Here is a 21,733-nt window from a genome sequence, read left to right on the forward strand (position 1 = left end):
CTGCACTCTGGAGTCCTGTTGTTTCAGATCAGCTTAGACTTATTAAATTAGGTGAGCAGCTCGTAGGGGCTCATAGAATATACGGCTCTTTTGCCACCTGAAAGTCAAGCTCTTTTCATGCCCACGGCGGAGTTTAGATATCCAGAATCTTAGAGCTGTACCTCAGTTGCCAGCTATGAGTGACATGGGTGTGCAGAGGGAGCCTTTGAAGGAGAAGCTGAAGTGAACAAAAGCCACCTGTTCTGTGTTCGTGCTGCCATAAACTTCCTTTTGCTTGTGTGTCTGTGCTCAGCAGGAGGTGATATAAGTACATTATTTCCCCTTTCTGTGTCCTTAGTCTCCTTGGCTCCATGTTTCCGATGCCTCGAATAATTTATGCTATGGCAGAAGATGGACTTCTTTTTAAATTTTTGGCTAAAGTCAATGAAAAGCGAAAAACTCCAATAATTGCAACAGTGACATCAGGAGCCGTTGCAGGTAAGATCCAAAGACTTATACAAATGCATGGAAAGGATACATCCTAGGGCATTGTGTGCTCATCCTAGGGACATTTAAGTCTGCCTGACTCTAGCCCGCTTATTAATTGGATGTATTGCACAGCATGACATCTCAGAGGGTGCCGTGGGTTTCGAAGCCATGCCCTGGAGGGGCCGGGTGAGCATGAATAGCTCACTGTGTGCCTGTCCCTCTTTCTCAGAGCTTGCTGCTGTCATCCTGCCTCATGCCAAGAATTACCTTCATCTGCTCCCTGTGTGCTTTGCTGGTCTTAAAAATAATTAACCCCCTGCAAGGCGGCAGCCAGCAGTGCCCCAGCATCCTTGTGGCTGTTTGGCCTGTCTTGGCTGAAGACACCACGCTGTCTGTGGGTAGCTGCTTGGCAGAAGATGCCAGAGCAGCCGGAGACAGGCAGATGGTCCCTGTGGCAGTGGCGTTTGTTAATCAGTTAGTCACAGCTGGCAGCTGTGATGTTCTCCCTTTCCCTCTCCTGGCTCCCAGGAATATGGGAATTAAGCCTCCCACGTGGCAAGGATGAGCGGCTTACCCTCCTCTTGCAGCCACTCCCATCTTCATGATGCCTAGCAAGAGGAGGGGCTGGCTGCTTCCTCTTTACCTTCTGCTGCAAATGCAGGACGAGCCTTCAGTACAAGAACGTGTCACCTTTGGTGGGGAGTTGCTGCCGCGCCGCTGCCATGGGCGCTGAGCTCCTGTGAAAGGGCTTAGCTACTGTCACTGGGGCTCGCTGAGCCTTCTCACAGCTGCTTCTCTCACATCTTCCTCTTTGGGTGTCATTGGGTCCAGACCTGTGGGAAAAGAGCCAGATAAAGTAAAAAAATGTCCTTTGCAGTCCCTGCAGGTCTCCTCAGAGTGGCCTGGGACCAACACACACATGAAAACTGCAGGGACAGCACTTGCCAGCTGAGCTTGAAGGTTGGGTTAGTTGTTGGGCTCCAGGTGGTGTGTTGAGGGCAGGCTGAGCCAGGTTCAGCTCTGAAATCCCTGCACTGTCGTATGACTGGTGGCATCACCTGAATGTCTAGGGTGTCTGTCCTTCGCTTAGCTGCTTCTCCTTCTGGAGGCCTTTATACAAAGTTCTGTACAGCCAGCGGTTGTACACACTGGTTGATCCTGGTGAAGGAAACCCCTGTGACGAGGCGTGCTACCTCAAGATGCCCTCCTTGAGGCCTGGTCCCATTGTGTGCTCCCAGCACCACAGGAGCGAGGTGCTGCCTGTCCTCTGTTCGTAGCTACTTCCAGGAGATAGTTGTGGCTTTAAGGGTGCTGCAGCTGTGCTGGGGGACTGACAGCGAGGCTGTGGCGTAAACGTCTGCTCATTGCTGGTAGTCGGGGCAACAACGTACCTATATGAGACAAACAGACTGGCATTTACTGTAGTAAATGGCTCCTCAGGTTCCAGCTAGTGAGGCTGTGCTGGGGCAGCCTGCGAGGTCTGGGGTATTGGTACGCCAAGTCCTGCCTCTTCACATCTTGGGACAGCTCGAGCTCCCCTGCCAACTCCTGAGCAACAGTCACGTGAGCTACATTGTTGTTAACGCTCCTGAGATGCGTGTGTTCTGCCATGTTACTGACTTTTCCCCCTCTCACCTTCGTTTCCTCCTACAGCTGTTATGGCCTTTCTCTTCGACCTGAAAGATCTTGTGGATCTCATGTCCATCGGGACCCTCCTGGCTTACTCCTTGGTGGCAGCCTGCGTGTTGGTACTGAGGTATGGATGTAGAAACTGCCCCTCTTGTACCACATGGACCAAAATCCACACAGCAATCAGATGCCCTCGTAGTTTCCATAGACCCAGTAAACCCATGAACGTTGCCAGTTACAAGCATGCAAAGAACTTGATTCTTCAAGCTTATGGGGGATTGTGCTAGTTGGAAAGGGGTTCCTCTGAGCTTGGTTAACCCTTGCTCCATGTCACTCCCGCTGTGGTCAACCCTCAGTGCCCTGGGAAATATGCCAGTGGGTGGGGATGAGAGATGAGTGGACCTGACTGCCTGCGTCATCATTGCTGTTGTTCCCATTGGGGATACAGTTTCAGGTTGTCTTACTTCTGAAAGGGACTTCAAGATAAAGTTTAGTAGCAGCAAAAAAGCTGAGCATGTATTTGCAAGATTGGTGTCTTAGTGCATGTTTTTTTAGAAGTGCTGAGCTCCCATAGCTTCCCTAACCTAAGCTGAAAACTGAGTATCTTCATTGCTTGGCACCTCACAGACAACAGCACTCTACCCATGAGAACAGTACTTTGAAGATCATGTTACTGAAAAATACCTTTATGCGTTCAGTGACTTATTCAGAGTCAGGTGGAGGTTTTTTACAAGCTTACAGCAAATGCACTGAACTAAGAACTGTCTTCCAGCAAGTGAAGGGCCAATGCAGATCACTGTGCTTTTGCTGTCTACCCTGCCCCTTGAAAATCCATGCTGATTTTCCTTGCCTTCTTACTTATCCTCTGATTTCCCAGTCTGTTCTTCCTCTTAGATCTGGAAATGGCTTTTCCATTTGTTTTTGCAAGCTGCTGTATCTATCGTGTGGCATTTTCCCTATCATAGATTGGCAGAGCGGGCAGCCTGTCTCTCAGCGGTGCAAGCAGCTGATTTGGCTGGCTAATGAAGTAGCAGCTGAATTGTTTCCGAAGCTGTAAGGTCCTGCCACTAATACCCTGCTGTGGCTGGACCTGAGGATTTCACTGCATTTCCCATTTGGCAGTGTTTCGCAAATGCCCTCTTTGCAAACACATCCCCACAGGAACGATTTTAAGGTGTCTTTTAAGATAACCCTTTCCTTTAGGCTGGTGGCTGAGTCACAGACAAAAACTTCTTGTGAAAGAGACTTGAGGCTGGAAGATGTTTCTTCTTTATGGATCCACCTGGGGCTATGTCAGGGCCCTGTTGAATGAGGTGCTGTCCACACACACCCACCAAAACAATGACGTTCTTTGTTCACCTCTTCCCTGTGTGGCAGCAGACCAGCTAGCAGAAGAGACTGGGATGGAGGAGGACGGGGCACTGGGAATGTGTGCTGAGCTGATAGCTTAGCCATGTCCGTGCCAAGAAGCTAGAGCTGAACTGCCACAGATAACCCAACGGCATGGTTATGCCCAGCTGTCTGTCCCTCTGTTGCTTCTTTCTCCAGTCCTTACTGTCACCCGGTCATGTTTTGGTAACGCAGACGATAGGGTTTGTGAAAAAGAGCACTGTCCAGTTTAAAACACCGACATTACAACCAAGCTGTCGGTGATAATAGCTGACCGTGTTTGCCTACATCATGACAACATTATTCCTCGAATTTCCCTCTGAAACAAGAGGGTGTAGATGTTACGTGGGCCTGTTCTGGCACTATAGTGATCAGGGACACAGCCATGACTGTCTGTGTGGCTTTTAAATGAACAGTGGGTACCCTGTGCCAAACCAATATGCTCTTCGTTTCATTTCCCTTTTCCTAGGTATCAGCCAGAGCAGCCTAATTTGGCATATCAGATGGCTAGGACAACAGAGGAGACGGATAACAACGAGTCTGTGAGCACCAGTGAGTCACAGGCAGGATTTCTTCCAGAGGAGGAGGAAAAGTGTTCCCTCAAAGCCATATTATGTCCACCAAATTCAGACCCTTCCAAATTCTCGGGCTCGGTGGTGAACATCTCAACATTCATCATTGGTAAGCGTGGGACAGCGAGCCAGCTGGTAGGTCCTTGTACTCACCGTGGTGGGAGAGCTCACCTCCTTTGGTGAGCTTGTGTAACGGCCAAAATAACTGAAGATCTACAGGTCGAATTTATGGCTTGAAAAAAAAATCCACAGAAGGGGGATGTGGGTATATAGGGGGAAGGGCTCATCTCTTACAGTTAACTTATCCATGTGTTGCTGTTTCGTTTGCTGAGCTTTCAGATACTGCTTTACCTGCTTGTGGTTTCGGGTTTTTTTTGTCCTGTTCCTAAAAAAATCAGTAAGCTTTGATGTCTGTTCACAGGTTTCCTTATTGTGGGTAGCTGTATCTTGACTGCCCTTGAGCCAAGCATTCTGATAAAGGCTGTATGGATTATCGCTTTTGTCCTTGTTCTCCTTGTCAGCTTCATTATATGGAAACAGCCCGAAAGCAAAACCAAGCTCTCCTTTAAGGTGAGTGTCCTGGGAGGTGGCTGGAGGTGAAAGTGCTTGTTGGACTGTATCAGGAGGGGACACCTGGCCAAATGGATGTGCAGAGAATATAGGCATGATGTGAACTTTTCCGTGCAGGGCTGCCAACAGAGCTGATGGTTTGAGCTCTCCAGCTAGCGTGGCTGTACTCTGCGCTCGTTGCATAAAGGGGTGTCCTACAGAGCCACGCTCAGCCTCTGGGTGCGGTTTCCTCTTGGGGTCTGACCTCAAATGTCAGTGTAGGTGCTTTGCTGCAAAGTGCAGCGTGGCAGAAGCATTGTGGCCAGCCTGCTGCCCAGCAGCACCCCGTGGGCAGGAGCAGGATTGGCACAGGAAGGGGGGCTGAAGGAGTTAGCTGAGACATCGGAGGAGGCGATCGGGAGGGGAAGCCATGTGCTCGGATCAGCAACAGTAGATAACTTGGAAAGAAATGTAAATGGTGCTGGAGTCCAGGCAGAACCTGGTGCAGAGATGTGGCCGGAAGAGTAGGACAGTGCTTTTGAAAGCAGAATGTTACAGGATATGGAAGAGAGAAAGACCAAAGGAAAAGGAGATGGTTTTGACGGACCGCATCAGATCACGGATACAGAAGGAGAGGGAACCCAAGAAGCAAGCTTGTGTGGGAGGATCAAAGGGGTACTTGCTAAAAGGCTCTAAGGAAGTGCACTTTCACATCCTACTTAGTCCCAGTGGAAACTAGGGGATGACTGTTCCCTCTTTAACAGCCTCAGGTATGAGTAACTATCACTTTCCTGCTCTGTCCAAGCACACCATCCTTTTTGTATTAAAGAAACACTGTGATGGTTGGGTTCTCTTCCCCCAGTACAGTCCTGCAAGTCATGTTTTATGGTATTGATTTCAGGCTATTTCCCCAATTTATTAGATTAGTTTGGGATTTTAATCCCATCCTCCAAACTGCTGTTATTTTGACTGCTTTTCAATTATGGTTTTTCAGTAAATTCTCTGATTTTAATAATTTGATCCAACCAGAGTTGCCCAAGGTAGTGTTTACAGCTCATTTTGGGGTTATGGTCCCAGAATTGGAAATGGAAATGTCCAGGAGCAGAAAACTTAGCAATTGTCATCTAGACTGTATTTTCTGAACTTCCTTCAGAGGATATCTCTTTGCCTTACAGTCAGGATACTTTACCTCCTTTTTTTTCTCCTCAGCCACTACCCTGTCCAAGAAAAAAATTAGACCTGCCACCGCTAAAGCTGTAGTAGCTGTTTCTTATCTCCTTGTTGTCCTTTAGACACTTACAACCTGACTATCGAGTGATTTTTCTCCAAAGCCTATCTGGGAATCCAAGGCTGACTGGTTGGTTCCCCAGTTGGTTTCCTGTATTTCTTTTTAATAGGTAATTTGTCTCCCTTCTCCGGTCTTCAGAGACCTTACCAGTCTACCAAGAGCTCTGATATGCTTCTTAGTAGTTCAGAGATCACTTCTGCAATCTCTGGGTACATAACTCACCTGCCCAGGGAGATTTCATTTGTCACCTGCTGGCTTGACAAAGCCTAATTTAGAAAAACATTATTCTTCTGTTTTCTAATTTGTGTGCCCATCTCCTTTCTCTAATGATGTGAACAGCTGCTCACCATAATTTATTTTTTTTTTTGTGAAGCTTAAATCAAGAAAGGCCTACGACATTTTTCTTTTTGTAAATCTCCATTTTCCTTAGGGAGTGAATTCCATTTTCCTCTTAGTTTCAGCATATTAACAAACCTTTCTATTGTTATAATTTGTTCTTTCTGATTTCGTGTTTACGTGCCTGTGCTATCTTTTTATATTCTGATTTTTGCATTTTGGCTTTACAGTCTCATTCTTCTTTGATTCTCAGATCACAAAGGTGTGTTTAGTACAGCTGCTCTTGTCTCTTGCAATATTTTCTGGTTTTCTTCTGCTCTGGGATAATCTCATTTGTATTGCTTAGTTACCCTGGTGCCTTCTGGATGAAGTTCCTCAGATCCTTCCTCTGACATTCCTCTTACCTTCTTCTGTTCTTCAGTAGGTGCCTGTCATAATGCAGTCCTTGGTTTTCCTCTTCTCTCCTTCTCCTCACAAATATTTATGATTGCCACTAAAATTTGCCTATTGCTTCCTTCCAGACCGTAGAACAAGGGCAACCATTCTTCAAACAGGTGAACAGCATTGTTCACATCCCTCTGCCACTGTGGACTGATGCTTCCATTTTGGTCTAACCTTGCCTTCTCTCAGATTTGGCAGCTGAAGAGTTGGTAACAGCCATCACTTCCTATTTACAAGGGATGCTGTGTTCTTGTTTGCCACTGGTCATCCCTATGGATGTAATGTACCCCTGTTTCTTTTTCAGGTACCTCTTTTGCCCCTTCTTCCTGTCGTGAGTATTTTTGTGAATGTTTACCTCATGATGCAGCTAGACATAGGCACGTGGATCCGGTTTGCAGTCTGGATGCTCATAGGTGAGTTAGAGAGAGTAAAAACTGCTGTATTTAAAGCTGCTAGATTTTTTTAACCATAAATTTACTGTAGCATTCCAGGGAGGAATTCTGCACTCTCATCATCCTTGGGCAACCTTGGTGATTTAACTGAAGCCATTTAGGCAGTGTGTCTCAAGCCTTGTTTTGAATTCAAGTGTCTTGAAGCCTTTGCGAGGACAAAACAACAACTCATGAACCATTTTATTGGTCTTGTTGCCAACAAGAAACCATTGGAGCGTTGCTTGTTGGCTGGCCTTGAACTGCAGTCTGGGTGGTGGGGCTTGTGCTTCTGGAGCTGAAGAAGCTGAGCTGTATCCCAGGATGCTCCCCATAGCCATGCAGAGAAGGCTGAATTGCCTGAAATGCCCAGGGAATTTATGATAAAAACAATGAATGTGTAAAATTGGCATCAGGTACAGATGTATTTTACTGGGATGGATGCTGTAGGCACAGAAATAGAGAGAAAGCTCTGAGCAATATGGACTTGCTGAAAAGCACGAGAGTTTTTTCTGATCGGGCCTCCGTTTGGGGCTGAGACAGATTGTCTTTTAAAGGCTGGTGCCTGTGTTAATGCCTTTTCCTTCTAAGGCAGGCGGTGGCTGTTTGCTAGCGGCTAGCCATCGGGATGGCTGGATTTACGCTGGTGTAACGTGTTGGCGGGTGCAAGTAGTGGTTTCTGTTTCCTTCCAGAGCTAACGGTGCCCTCTTCCCTTGGCTCCGCAGGCTTTATCATCTACTTTACCTATGGAATATGGCACAGCGTGGAAGCTACCTATGCGGCCTCAGCAGATGCGGAGAGAAACATGGATGCTGGCTCGGACAGCTGTAAATGACTGCATGTTTGGCTTGTGGGCAACTGGGGAATGGCTGCGCTGAAGGAAGCTTTGTGGCGGGGATCCTGAACCAGGCTACATCTGGTTAATCAGTAATGCAGGAATGAGGAAGCGTGATGCAGGACTCCCCAGCCCTGTTGCTGCAGCTTGCGGTTTGCTTAGTAGCACAGTTAAAAGGGATCACAAGGAAAAAAAAGCCACACCTCTGGTGTACTCCTGGTGACACTGTCAGCTAATCCGGGGCTATGCGCTTCCCTTCCTCCCTCTCCTGCTGTGTTTTTTTTCCAGTGTGTAGAAAGAAAACTGCTTCTGTGTGCCAGTTAACCTTAAATGCTGCTATGAAACCAGGCCTCACAAAGGTCTTTCAGTAGCCCCAGGAATTACCTCCCACGGATGCTCTACCTGATTATACACGGAGCAGATTTTGCAGTGCTACTGTCGGGTTTAGACCAGATCCGTCCTTCACCCAATGTGAGCTGTACCCCACGTGTACGCACAAAAAAAGGCTCTCGCCAAACACTGGCTTTCACCTGGTTAAGAAAGCACCTGCAAGACTCGCATTCTTTACAGTATCAGGTCTCATAGCTTTTGTCGTATTTAACTTTTTGTTTTGAATTACGTACTCATAGGCTTTAAAGCGCACCGCTGCTGTGAAATGTCGGGAGGGTTTGTGGTCGCTGCTTGTCGGGTGAATGGTCGTTTGCCAGCGCGCAGGTAACGGCAGCAGATGCTTCTGCTGTGTATATGCTCAGCAGAGGGATTGCCAGGCTTAGTCACAAAACCGTGTGGTGCGAGTACTAGAATGGCTTGAAAAGAACGGGTGTCTCCAAAGAGCTGTCTTGCCTCTTCGCCTCAGAAGTCGCCGGTGGGATGGCTGCAGTGGTGGGGTGGCGAGCAGGAGTGAGCCCAGCTCTGGCAGCGAGCGGGGCCCTGTTTTCCTCTCCTCGCATCAGTTTTGTGTGCCAGCCATGTGGTGTTAGCAAAGGGCTTGGCCGTGAGACTTCGCTTTGGCATCGGCTGGTGGAGCACGTTTCTGCCCTGGAAGGGGAAGCGCGAGAGAATCCTCAGGGGCCTGAACTTCATCCCTGAGCAGTGCCTGGTGCCTGCCCCCTGCCCCGGGGAGGGCTGTGGAGGTGTGATGGGGCTCCTCGGTTGCAGCAGAGTGTGCAGCCCAGAAAACACCACTAAGCTGTAGGCTCTGACTTGCTGAGTTTTCCCTGTGGGGCTGGAGATCATCTCCGGAGCCTGGCTGTTGTGAAAGGTGGGAAATTTGGACTTGAGACCAGGGTCTGTGTTTAGTTGGCAATGCCTTGGTTTTGCTGCAAGATGGAAGTTGTTCTTCATTCTCTCTAATAGCGTTTCCCAGCCAAATTCACTACCCTAGGCTTGTTGAAAGGCGCTTGTTAAAGCATCAGGAAGGTGGGCTGTGCCTGTGTAATGCCACTGATTTAAATTCACACTTCAGCTTGTACTGAAAAACAAATCATATAATCATGGAATGGTTTGGGTTGGAAGGGACCTTTGAAGATCATCTAGTCCAGCCTTCTTGCCACGGACAGGGACATCTTTCACTAGATCAGGTTGCTCAAAGCCCCATGCAGCCTGACCTCAAACACTTCCAGGGATGCAGCATCCCAGATAGATACTGCAGAAATCCCCTCTCCTGACCCGAGTGGATGCTTTCCTAGGTGTCCTCCACACTGTACTGCTGCCTCTGAACACCAGACAAGCTGTGTGTCAGCATGGCTCTGGCTGATGAAAGGACAGGCTCCTGCCCCCGTCGTTCAGTTGGGGAACTGAAGAACTTGACCAGGGGTCTGGCATCTGGTGCAGCACAAAGGGGAGCTAGACACTCTCCTGGATTACGTGGCTGGACTGTGGAACATCTCTCACAGGTTTCCAGGAAAGACTTCATAGCCTTTCTGCCCACTGAAAGAGTTTTAATCTTGGTTTTCTTCTATACGCTGGGAGGCTTTTCTTGCCAGGATTGGAATTGGAGGAAGTGAAAGCAATGCGTTCACTGCCTCCCAGGTGCATTTTGAGGGCAGTTCCCCCATAAAACGAAGGTAGGGTCTGTGCCAGTTGCTGGGTCTTGACCATCTGCCAGGCTTCTGCTCCTTGAGCATAAACAAATTCTTACTCGAGCAGGGAGAGAAGGATATAGAAATTGAAAGCCACTAGCATGAGGTTTATTTTGTTTAAATGCAGGCAAAGTTGCCACACTCCACAGCCTCCCAAAAAGCACTGAAGATGTGGCGGGAGGGTAAGAAGATGAAAACTCAGAGGGGACCAAAGTTTCCTGTTGTACCAAAAATTTAAGGATGTTTTTCCCTACATTGGGTACCAGCTTCTGAACAATTAAGACATTCAGCAATGACCATGGGGGGATGAATTCTGACTGGAAGTGTGTTTCCAAAGAAAATTATTTTAAAATATGCAGATTTCTTGCTGTATGTAATTTTTAGGGGTTTTTTATAAATGTTAACTTATTTTTGTGGACTACTTAGGGATCTGTTCTGGTATTTATATTCCATAACTTTGTTTCAGCTTTTGTGGCATGTAATAGCAGCATGTAGAAGAAGGGGAAGTCCTGATGGCGGTCATTTTTCTTCAAGTTGCCTTTTGTCTGAGAACATTCATAGGAAGACCTTTCTGTGTCACCAGGTTTCATATTTAAATGTGCCAGCCCCAGAGCCACCTACTGCAAATTTGCTAGTGGAGGTGAGGATCCTTAGCCCCATCTCCTACTCCTGTCATGACTCCTTCCACCCATCAGTTCCCTGGTGGCAGGTGCTGCCGTCTCTTGCTCTTTGTTGCTACTTACCAGATGCAAAAAGGCGGAGGGAGCCCGCAGCCCTGCACAGTGACAGAGAAGTGTAGGTGACTGTCTGGGTGTCACAGGGGCCGGGGTGCGCTGCAGGCAAAGCGCTGCTGGTTTGGAGCCATTTATGCGTGGTCGCAGCAGGGAAGAGGGGGCTGCAGGGGACCACGCCGGTGAAAACCCTGCTGGCGCAGACGCCACGCGTGGCTGTTTGTCGTCAGGGTGTTAGAAGGGTGAAGTTTTAGCTGGCAGTGCTCGCTGTGGGCACTCTCAGCCTTGGTCCATCCCAGATGAAAACCAGCTCCTGTTTGTAGTGTACAGAGGGTGACTGTCGCTGCCCCCATCCCTGCCAACTCGGAGAGCAGAAAGCAGTGTGGTAGGGTATTAACGTTTATACTTGTGAAACTTGTTTCTGTAGCGATTGCCTTTTACGTATTAAGAAATCCTATTGGAATTCATTAAATGACACACACACACACCCTGAAAGCCATGTACAAGTCAGCGTTGCTGTCATCTGCCCAAACGAATGAAGGGTGACGCAGGTCCAGCAGGCTTGAGGAGCTTGCTTTGAAGCAGAGGAGCAGGAGTGGTGCTGGTTTTCATGCAGCAGGCTCCCCTGCAGTCCCTCCCTCACATGCTTGTCAGCACCCTCCCCTTTCAAGGGAAGCCTCTTCCCTCTGGCAGAGAAACCATCTCTTTTCTAAACCCTTGAATAACCTTGCAACATCTGCTGGGCCCGCCTTTATGGGCAGGTCTTTATGGGTATTTCTTCCTTCCTTTTACCAAAAATTGCACTTTTCCAAGGCTAAATCTATACATACGCAGTGAACCAATGCTTGCTCCTCACAGCCGCCTCCCCTTTCCCTGGGGCCATCAGCCTGACTGGGGATGCTGGCGTGCCTGCATCCAAAAGCAAGCTGAAGGCAAAGCTGCTTCACCGGTGCCATCGGTTGCTCTGCCTGCTGCTGCTTTGCCTCATGGTTTATCATTCATTTCCCACCCCAGCAGCGATGCCTCCCCCATAAACCCCGCCGGGCTGCCTTATGCTCTGCATTACAGTTGCAAGTGGGGTCTTGTGGGGTGGCTGACAGCCAACTGGAAACCAGATGATCCTGGAACATCTCTGCTAGCAAGAGCCAGACCTCGACTTTTCTCAGGGTATTTGCTCCTGGCTCACGCTCCCAGGCGCGAGGTCTATCTAAGACCTGGCGGGCTCCAGCCAGTGAGAGGCACCTTCTCCTCTTGATGCTGTGTGGGACAGTGTTTTGGCAGAGTGCCTCGTGGTTTTGGGACAACAGTGGAAGGAAAGGGTTCCCTTGCAGGACGTTGTCGCTTCCAGCTGCACGGGGTGCAAGGAGCAGGAGGAGCCGCTGGCAGCCCGGAGGCGGTGTGCTAGCAAACCTAGTGCAAGTTTGGGCCATGTCAGTAAAGGCTTTTTTACTGACCGAAGCCATGGAAGAGTCTGTATCTTTTTATTTCTTAAGTATTACGCAAAATGTAAATACCTTTTGGTTGTCTGTTTGATGGTCTGTTTTCCTGATGATTTCTCAGAAATTTCTTACAGGTGTGATAAATAATTTTAATGCTGGTTCTGCAAACAAATTTATTTTTTATCTTTTTTATCTTTGTTTTGGTTTCATTTTTTTTGTGGGTTTTTTTTTTTACCGTGTTCATGTAGAAATTAAAGCCTTAAGTTTTAAAATGTGAACCTTGCCCCCAGAGCACTGCGCAGGTGTGTGGCTACTTTTTATCTTGGCGACACTGTTAATACTTCTCCCCTGAACGATGATGCTTTTGGAATTTGGAAATTCACTTGTAATTGTGTGGTACAGCGTTAAGACATGTTTCTCGATATCCAAATAAATGATGCCTATTGTTTGCCCTTATTTGCAGGCTTGCCTCTGTTTTCCGGCTTGTTACGACGTCTGCTGCCTGTCCCAGTCTCCGCAGGAGAGCGCTTGCTCTGGGAGCTGCTTGTGTTAACTCTGCCCCCATCTTTTGGGTTTGCTGAGACAGGTGGGACAATACGCAGTCGGGGAATTTGCCACAGGCTGGGGTCTGTGCTTAGCATGGAGCAGCTTGTTGCTGCTGACACTGAGGTGAATCTTCCCCTGCCTTGTAGTACCAGTTCAGGTATTAAGTGGGATTTCACGAACCTGCAAAATTAGCCTAAAATTTACCCAGGTAATGTAAATTTTGCTGGCATTGCAAAATAGGGTTGTCTGGGGATATTAGGATTGCATAATGAATGAGGAGTTGTGCCGGTAGAGTTTTCTGGCATAAGGATTTGCAGGGCAACACTGAAACCACCAGGCAGGAGTAGTCTTGTTTGCCCCTTACCACTACCCGCATCATTTGCATCCTGCTTGTGCGTCCTGTGATGAATGAGGCAGCGGCCCCACAAACGCTGCTTTCCTTCTCTCAGTCCGTGTCCTCCCTACAGCTTCGTCTGTGCTATAAATGAGCCAGGAGCCTGGTGAAAAACCTTTCAGGAGGACGTGACCAGGCACGTTCCCAAGGTGGGACGTGCCCTTGCCCCTTTTTCAGTCTTTATGGCAAAGCCTGAGGAGCTCTGTGCTGTCAGTGGGAGGGCAGGGCGAGGGGAGGAGGTGTTGAAATGCAGCCGACCCACCCATGGGAGAGCACCTGTGTGTGCTGCTGTGCCCCAACCGCCAGCAGAAATGTTGCCCTCACCGCATGCTGAAGCATGTGACACCTTAAAAAAAACCACCATTGCAGACCACGATCCCTGGTCTCCCAGGAGCCCCAGCCATAGAGGAGACACCCTTAGAAAAGGGAGCCGTGGGATTTTTTGATTGAATTTATAGCATGTGAACCACAGTCAGGTAACCCAGCCAACCAGCCCTGCTGCCAGGGGGCAAAGTGACTGCCTAGCTTCAGTCTTTTCCATAATGGGGTAACCCTTTCACGGAGGTTTGCTTTCTTTTCCATTTATTCCAGCATCTGTGTGTACAGACATACAGAAAACACTGCAGGACACGCTGGTTCATATGCATCAGCCCATCTGTGCACTGGCATATGTATTTATTATCAGGAATATATTACACTTATCTGTACATTGTAACTGAATTAATACAAACTCTTCCTGTAATCATTAGCCACATAGTAAATGGGACCTTAGAACTCCTGCTGCATGGGAAACTGTACAGAGGCTCCTCGGCGTGTCCATGGGACACAACCACCATCAGTGCAGAGACATAAAATACCTGATTTTGCACTTGGTAGTTTTTCCTTTTCTCCCCCCGCCCCTGCCACTACCACCAGCGTTTGCTGCCGTGGATCTGGTGAGTTAACCCGTCTGTGCTGGCAGCCACAGGAGATGCTGTCACAACAGGGCCAAAGCAGGACTTCCCCACAGAGGAATGCAGCTTGCCCCCAGCTCTCCCTGCCGCCTCTCCTGCCATCCCATGGCTGTGACCTGCTCCTGGTGCCAGTCTCTGGAGCCCCCTCAGAGCAGCTGTAGGCCGGTTTTACTGCCACTGCAGCCTTCAGTATTGAATAAAGATTAACCAAATCAAATAACTTTTTAAAGACTTAGGGGTGATAAAACCCTTTTCTACTTAGTGCTGTGTTCCCTCTCCAGCCAAAGGCTACCCTACCCTGCCAAATGGCCATGGCACTCCAGCCCCCACAAAAGCAAAAGCTTACCCTTGCTTGCCTTTGAGCAGGGACAGCCAGGGAGCAAGAGCTAGAGATGTAACCACCCTCACCACCCCGATGGCTGGAATGCCAAGCTCATCTTGGATGGCCACAGCCCCCTGGTGAGAGCAGGCATCTGCCAGCTTGGCCATACACTTGAGGGTCTTCGTTCCCTGGGAATGGCTGCCCCACTCAGGGGCTGTCCCCTTCCTCCTGCTGTCTGAGGGACCTGGGCTTTTGTTTCACACCTGCTCTGGCATGCAGAGGCAAGGAGTGACAAGACAGAGAAAGAGCAGGAAAAAGGAATAACCTTTTTTAGGGAAAAAAGTCCAAGTTTCTGGGCTTGCACCAGAAGGAACCACAGTTCACACCCTCACGGAGACGGGTTGATGGGTCCCTTCTGGTCAGGCAAAACTTCGCTAGCCATCAGGCAGGCCCCAGAGGCCATGCCAAGGAAGAATCTACGAGCGGCAGGATTGGGAGGCAAAGATTAGATGGGAAAGGGATTGGCTATGATACCAAATGATGGTACAGCTGGGATCAGTCCCAGTTTCCCCACCGTAAAAGCCCTACTCCCAATTCACTGCTGGAAGCCTCTCTCGCATATGAATTTAAACCAGCAAAGTGATAAGGAAAGCACCAGAAATAGAGGAAAGAATAAATTTTAAAAGGACAGGCTCAGCTAGCCCATACCTGGCCGGTACTATGCTCTGGTGTTTAGCATGGAAAAGTTTAGATCAACATCATGGTAACAACACTGGATGTATCATCTCAAGCATTTTTACAAAGGGTAAAAAGGAGGAGCCTAGAAACCACTGACAAGTCAGCCTGACTGATCTGGTGGCCTTCTGCAGTGGTGTGACAGCACTGGTGTACGCAGGATAAGCAACTGATGTTATCCACCTGGACTTCTCTAAGGCCTTCAACACAGTCTAGCACAATATCCTTGTTGCTAAATTTTAGGGGGGGGGGGGGGGGGGTTGTTAAGTATTTAGGTTGGAGAAGACCTTTGAGACCATCACATCCAACCATTAACCCAGGACTGCCAAGTCCATCACTAAACCGTGTCCCTAAGCACCACATCAATGTGTTTTTTAAACACCTCCAGGGATGATGATTCCACCACCTCCCTGGGCAGCCTGTTCCAATGCTTGGCCACCCTTTCCATTGAGATATTTTTCCTGATATCCAGCCTAAACCTCCCCTGGTGCAACTCGAGGCTGTTTCCTCTTGCCCTGTCACTTGGCACTTAGGAGAAGGGACCGAGCCCACCTGCCTACCCCCTCCCTTCAGGCAGCTGCAGAGAGCGATAAGGTCTCCCCTCAGCCTCCTCCTCTCCAGGCTGAACACCCCCAGCTCCCTCAGCTGCTCCTCATCAGACTTGTGCCCCAGCCCCTTCCCCAGCCCCGCTGCCCTTCCCTGGACACGCTCCAGCCCCTCGACGTCCCTCCTGCAGCGAGGGGCCCGACACTGAACCCAGGGTTCGAGGTGCGGCCTCACCAGTGCCCAGTCCAGGGGGCGGTCACTGCCCTGGCCCTGCTGGCCACACTGTTTCTGACACCAGCCAGGACGCTGCTGGCCCCTTGGCCACCTGGGCACACTGGGGGCTGGCTCACAGACTTGTGCGTGTCTAACTGGAGCAGCAGGTCACTAACTCTTTCCTGCTGGACTGAGGGCTTCATTCTGCTCCTGCTCATCCATCTTCCAGTGCAGGGGCTGAGTACCCAGAGGGAAGCTGCTCTGGCTATTAAGGACTGAGGCAAAGGCGGCATTCAGTACCTCAGCCTTCTCCTTGGCCTTTGTGGCACTGTTCCCCGACGCATCCCACAAAGGATGGCAATTACCCTTGGCCCTCCTTTTCTTTCTAATGTATTTGTGAAAACATTTTTTGTAAACACCTTTTACAGCAGTGGCCAGCCTGAGTTCTAGCTGGGCTATCACCTCCCTGGTCTTTGCCCTGCATAACCTCGCGACATCCTCATCGTCCTCCAGAGTTGCCTGCCCCTTCTTCCAGAGGTGGCCAACTCTCCTCTTTTCCCCGAGTTCCAGCCAAAGCTCTGTTCAGCCAGGCCCGTCTTCCCCACCAGCCCGTCTTTCGGCACATGGGGACGGCCGGTTCCTGCGCTTTAGGACTTCCTTCCTGAAGAATGTCCAGCCTTCCTGGACCCCTGGGCCCTTCAGGACTGCCTCCCAAGGGACTCTGCCAACCAGGCTCCTAAACAGGCCAAAGTCTGCCCTCCTGAAGTCCAAGGCAGCGGTTCTGCTGACCCCTTCCTTACCCCTCTGAGAATCAAAAACTCTACCGTTTTGCAATCACTATGCCCAAGATGTCCTCTGACCACCACATCACCCACCAGTTCTTCCCCAGTTGTAAACAGCAGATCCAGGGGGACATCCCCCCTGCCTGGCTCACTAACCAGCCATGTCAGGAAGGTCTCTTCCACGTGCTCCGGGAACTCCCGGACCTGTTTCCTCCTGGCTGTGTTGTACTTCCAGCAGACACCTGGTAGGTTGAAGTCCCCAGGAGAACAAGGGCTAGTGATCTTGAGACTTCTCCCAGTTGCCTGTAAAATGTTTCATCTGTCTCTTCATCCTGGTTGGGTGGTCGATAACACTCACACTGGGATATCCGCTTCATTGGCCCTCCCCATGATTCTTTCACATAAACATTCAACTTTGTTGTTAGTACCACCATTAAGCCCTAGGCAGTCAAAACACTCCGTAACGTACCGAGCTACCCCACCACCTCTCCTTCCTTGCCTATCCCTTTCTGAAGGGTTTGTAGCCATCTTTGCAACACTCGTGTCATGTGAGTTTTCCACCAGGTTTCCATGATGGTGACCATGTCATAATCTTCCTGCTGCATGATGACTTCCAGCTCCTTCTGTTTGTTGCCCATTTTTTGGCATCAATCTCCCATCCAGCACTTGCATGCTGCCCCCAGGCTGATCTCTAGTAAGCCTGGTTTTATTCCCTTCCCCCTTTGAAACTAGTTTAAAGCTCTCTCAATGAGCCCTGCTAACTCCTGACCTAGCATCTTTTCCCCATTTTTCCTAATATCCGATCTAAACCTCCCCTAGCATAACTTGGGGCCGTTATCTCTTGTTCTGTGGGAGAAGAGACCGGCCCCACCTGCCTACCCCCTCCCTTCAGGCAGCTGCGGAGAGCGATAAGGTCTCCCCTCAGCCTCCTCCTCTCCAGGCTGAACACCCCCAGCTCCCTCAGCTGCTCCTCGTCAGACTGCCCAGACCCCTCTGCAGTGCTCAATGTGTGCTCACAGCCCAGAAGGCCAACATACCCTGGGCTGCATCAAAAGAAAGGTGGCCAGAAGGTCGAGGGAGGTGATCCTGTGTTGCAGCACTATCAAAACTAGCCAGCCACAAGGCTTTTACTATCCCATACCAGGTTAACTTCAATGAGTACTTTCTGCGCCTCCCCAGCACAGCCACCAATCCCCCACAAGGTTTCAGAAGTTCTTCTGCTGTCCATACCATTTCTTCATCCTCATTAGGCCAGTCCACTCTGTTTCTTGCCTCTGCTGCACCTGGATTCTTCCTTCTCTGGGCTCCTCTTCCAGCCAACCTCTCCTCATCCAGGCCCCCTGCTTCTCCTAGAACCTCTCCTTGTCTCTCCTACATGCAGGGCACGCTTTCTCCCCCCTCTGCTTCTTCTAAGTCTCTCTTCATCCAGTGCTCCTCAGTGCTATTAAACTTCTTAGCAGGAACCAGCCACAGCTGCACATAATCCACATCAGCCAACCCACCGCCTCAAGCCAGCCCACAGCTGTATATTATCAATGATAATTAACCTGTCTTCATTCCTCTACATCAGGGGTCCTCAAAACTATGGCCCGTGGACTGGATATGGCCCCCAGGGTCCTCAATCCGGCCCCCGGTATTTACAGACCCCCCCCTGCCAGGGGTTGGGGGGGGGAAACCAAGCAGCCGCAGATGACTGCCTGCCACTGCATCTGCGCGCCGGCCCCCTGGTTAAAAAGTTTGAGGGCTCCTGGTCTACATCTCCTCTACATTCCTGCCCCTCTGCTCTGGTGAGACCACATGTGCAGTACTGCTTACAGCTCTGGAGTCCTCAGCACAGGAAATGCATGGAGCTCTTGGAGCAGGGCCAGAGGAGGGCCACAAAAATGATCAGAGGGATGGAGCACCTCTCCTGGGGAGAAAGACTGAGAGAGTTGGGGTTGTTCAGCCTGGGGAAGAGAAGGCTCCTGAGAGACATTATTGCTGCCTTTAATACTTAAAGCAGGCCTATAGGAAATACAGAGAGACCTTCTACCAGGGCCTGTAGCGACAGGACAAGGCGCAATGGTTCTAAACTAAAAGACGGTAGGGTTTGATTAGCTGTGAGAAAGAAATTCCTTACAATGAGGGTGATGAGATACTGGAACAGGTTGCCCAGAGAAGCTGTAGATGCCCCATCCCTGGAAGGGCTCAAGGCCAGGTTGGATGGAGCTTTGAGCAACCTGATCTAGTTGACAATGTCCTTGCCCATGGCAGAGTGTTTGGGCTAGATTATATTTAAAGGTCCCTTCCAACCCAAACCATTCCATGATCCTATGATCTCATGGTATGAGCACTGGCAAGATGAAATGTGACAATGCAGTAGGTATTGCTGTTATCTGTGCATTTAGCAAGTATGAAAGTGATTAAAATTGTACTTGGTAAGAAGGGACTTTGTGTGCATGTGTGTGCTAGGTATCTATGTTACTTTGAAGTTGTACTTGCTGGACACACTAAAATCTAGTAATGGATTTCCATAGTACAACAGCAGTAGCTGTGGCATGATCTAGTCTAACAAGATGCTCGGTTTACTCAGTATCACGCTATCATGCAAAAGCTGCTACAAAAATAAATTCCTCTAAAAAGGATGAAAAAAAATCACCTTTTTTTTGTTTTAATGCTGTGGAACAGGCCACAGGCGCTTCGACTGTGATTGAAGCTGTATCTAAGCTGCAGTCTGTGAATCCTGACTACTTCCCAGGAAAACTAAAGCACAGCTCCCATCCGAGCAGTATGGCAAGGCTGTACAATCCCACCTCTGCTCACGCAGGGTATGCCGGTGCCAATGCACACGCAAGTAGGAGAGCCACGCTCCCTGCAGCGCTCCCGCACCCCAGGGATTTGCTGCATGTACCATCTCCTGCTTACTTTGTCCCTGGTACTCAGAGCAGGAATGAATGCAGGCTCTTTGCCCAAGCTGAACAGAAAAAGCATTCCACAGCTCGCTTTCTCTTTTTCTTTTAAAAAAAAATATTGGGGGATTATTTTTTTTTTCTTCCTAGCTGTGCCCATGAGGGTCTTGCAGCCTGTCGCAGCCCAGCCACTCCTTGGTCTCCCCACCCCCTCGAGTGGGGGTCACCTCAAGCCTGGATGAATTTTTTTTTGCTCCTAGGCAGTGCAGTTAAAGGCAGCTTAGCTACACTTTTCCGTGAATCTTCAAAGTGCTCCGTACCTTTGGGTAAGCTTTAGCAATCTGAGATAATATATGTATGTGGAAGGAAAGAAGTTCTGACCTCGTTTGCACCCATGTAATCCACTGTGCTCTATTTGGTGTTCCAGATAGGAGGAGCCTAGAGCCCTAGCAGGTTCCCAGTATCTCATCCTAATACTGGAAACCTCTTGGCCAGCAAAGGTCAAGGATGAACAATTTCTTTTCTCTTTGCTTACAAGACTTGAAATAAATCAAAATGTTCAGGAACGTACAACCAGAGATTCCAATCCAAATCAGGACTAAGTAAATAAAGGTAAGAGCTAACTAGGATTTAGACACTGAAACTGAAACATGTTAACGAGTAACCTCTATCAAACTTACCAAACCCCTCTGGTTTTTCTCATGTCTAGCCTATCTCCACTTACAATATTGATGCAAAGAGTTAAAAAGCAGTGAATGGTATGTATATGTTATCTGGTGTTCAATGCAAAGGTGATGGTTTCAAAGGCAGTACTGTCTCAGAATTTCAAAGTCGCTGGTGTTCATGTTTATAGAGTACCACTTGGTGGTCATTTGGAAGGCGCTTCTACTTCTGTGTAACTTTCTTCTAGGTTGGGTATAAATATTCCTGGGAGGCTAAACAGAAATGTATTTTGTTTAGATACAAGTCTTAGGCACGAGTTAGAAAACTGCTGACTGTAATGAAAATATATCAGCACTTAGTAGTATCCAATAATATAAAAAATGCAATTCAGAACATCTTCAACTACATATATGTGTGTGCGTCTATATATAGGTATAAAGGTACAATACATACATGTATATAAACACAGACACATATACAGAAATATTCACAACTTGAACTGTATTTGCAACTAACCTGAAATACTGCAGCAAAAGTTCATTCTGATGAACCATTAATATAGTATTTTCCAACTTTTGGCTCTAACCATAGTTAAAATGTTAACACATCAAACTAAACATTTTGCTATCTGCTGCCCTAGCTTTTTGCTATCTTTTTTGCTACCCTAATCAACATGTCAGAACCAAGAGCTCCTATATGGGGACTGTAAGAGTACCCTGCCTAGTGTAAAGCTATGCAGCTACTGAGCATGCTTGCAATCATGAACCCTGGGCGCCTGTTGATGGTAATACTTCCTTGGATGTATTTAGCATTTAGCATACTGGAAATGCATAGAAGGCAGGGAACCTTTGGCGTACAGGTGCTGAGTCATCGCCGCAAGGTTCTGACTTTTACTGGAGAGGAGTCCCCTGATGCGCAGCGATAAAAAGAAGTGGATGATGGGGATGAGATTTTCACAGGGCTCATGGCTTCTCCCTCCTGCAGCTTCCAGAGGAGCTCTTCGTTAGTCCTGCTCAGCTTCTTCTTCTCCTCCATTTCTTTCTCAACGTATTCTTGAAGATTAGCATTCTCCTCTGACAATTGCCTGGAGAGGGAAATAGGACAACATGGTGGCATTAACGCAGCCAGCACTACACAAGAGGCAGGGCCAGGCAGGACCCCAAGCACCTCCATCCCATCCCATCCACCTGCCCCTAGGGCTGCAACTGAGCTGCCCAAGCTGGGGCACAGATGTCCCCGGTTCTCTTCACTGCTGGGCGAAAACGGCATCTCCACAAGTCACAGCTGGGCCCAATGCCTGACTGTGTCCGGGTGTGCCTGTGTCTTTGCTCTACACCTCCTTGAGGCAGCTCAGCTGCCAAAGCTTAGATGGGCTTTTGACCCAGCAAGTGCCTGGGTCAGTGGGCACTTGTGCTCCCGGCATACGCAACTCCTTGGGCAGGGCTTCTGTTTCTGCACCAAGGCAAGGGGCTTCAGAGATCAAACCATCATGGTCTGCCACAGC

General features: G+C 49.0%; 2 protein-coding genes across 3 annotated transcripts in view; one reads left to right on the forward strand and one right to left on the reverse strand.

Annotated features, from left to right (window-relative positions):
• Window positions 1-12,643, forward strand: part of SLC7A1 (solute carrier family 7 member 1) — a 46,819-nt gene extending 34,176 nt beyond the window's left edge. For both annotated transcript variants that reach the window (XM_055801941.1, XM_055801940.1), the window contains exons 7-12: window positions 338-477; window positions 2,122-2,224; window positions 3,956-4,167; window positions 4,480-4,628; window positions 6,977-7,085; window positions 7,827-12,643. In XM_055801941.1, the coding sequence (XP_055657916.1) occupies window positions 338-477; window positions 2,122-2,224; window positions 3,956-4,167; window positions 4,480-4,628; window positions 6,977-7,085; window positions 7,827-7,936 (823 nt within the window). In that variant the 3' untranslated portion in view covers window positions 7,937-12,643. The remainder of the gene's footprint in view (window positions 1-337; window positions 478-2,121; window positions 2,225-3,955; window positions 4,168-4,479; window positions 4,629-6,976; window positions 7,086-7,826) is intronic.
• A 2,754-nt stretch (window positions 12,644-15,397) lies between these two features.
• The window catches only part of MTUS2 (microtubule associated scaffold protein 2), a 318,390-nt gene continuing 312,054 nt past the window's right edge, over window positions 15,398-21,733 (reverse strand). Inside the window, exon 16 of the mRNA XM_055801939.1 lies at window positions 15,398-21,313. Coding sequence (XP_055657914.1) covers window positions 21,097-21,313 — 217 coding nt within the window. The 3' untranslated portion in view covers window positions 15,398-21,096. The remainder of the gene's footprint in view (window positions 21,314-21,733) is intronic.

Source organism: Falco peregrinus, chromosome 4 (assembly GCF_023634155.1).
Source record: "Falco peregrinus isolate bFalPer1 chromosome 4, bFalPer1.pri, whole genome shotgun sequence".
NCBI classification, from domain to species: domain Eukaryota; kingdom Metazoa; phylum Chordata; class Aves; order Falconiformes; family Falconidae; genus Falco; species Falco peregrinus.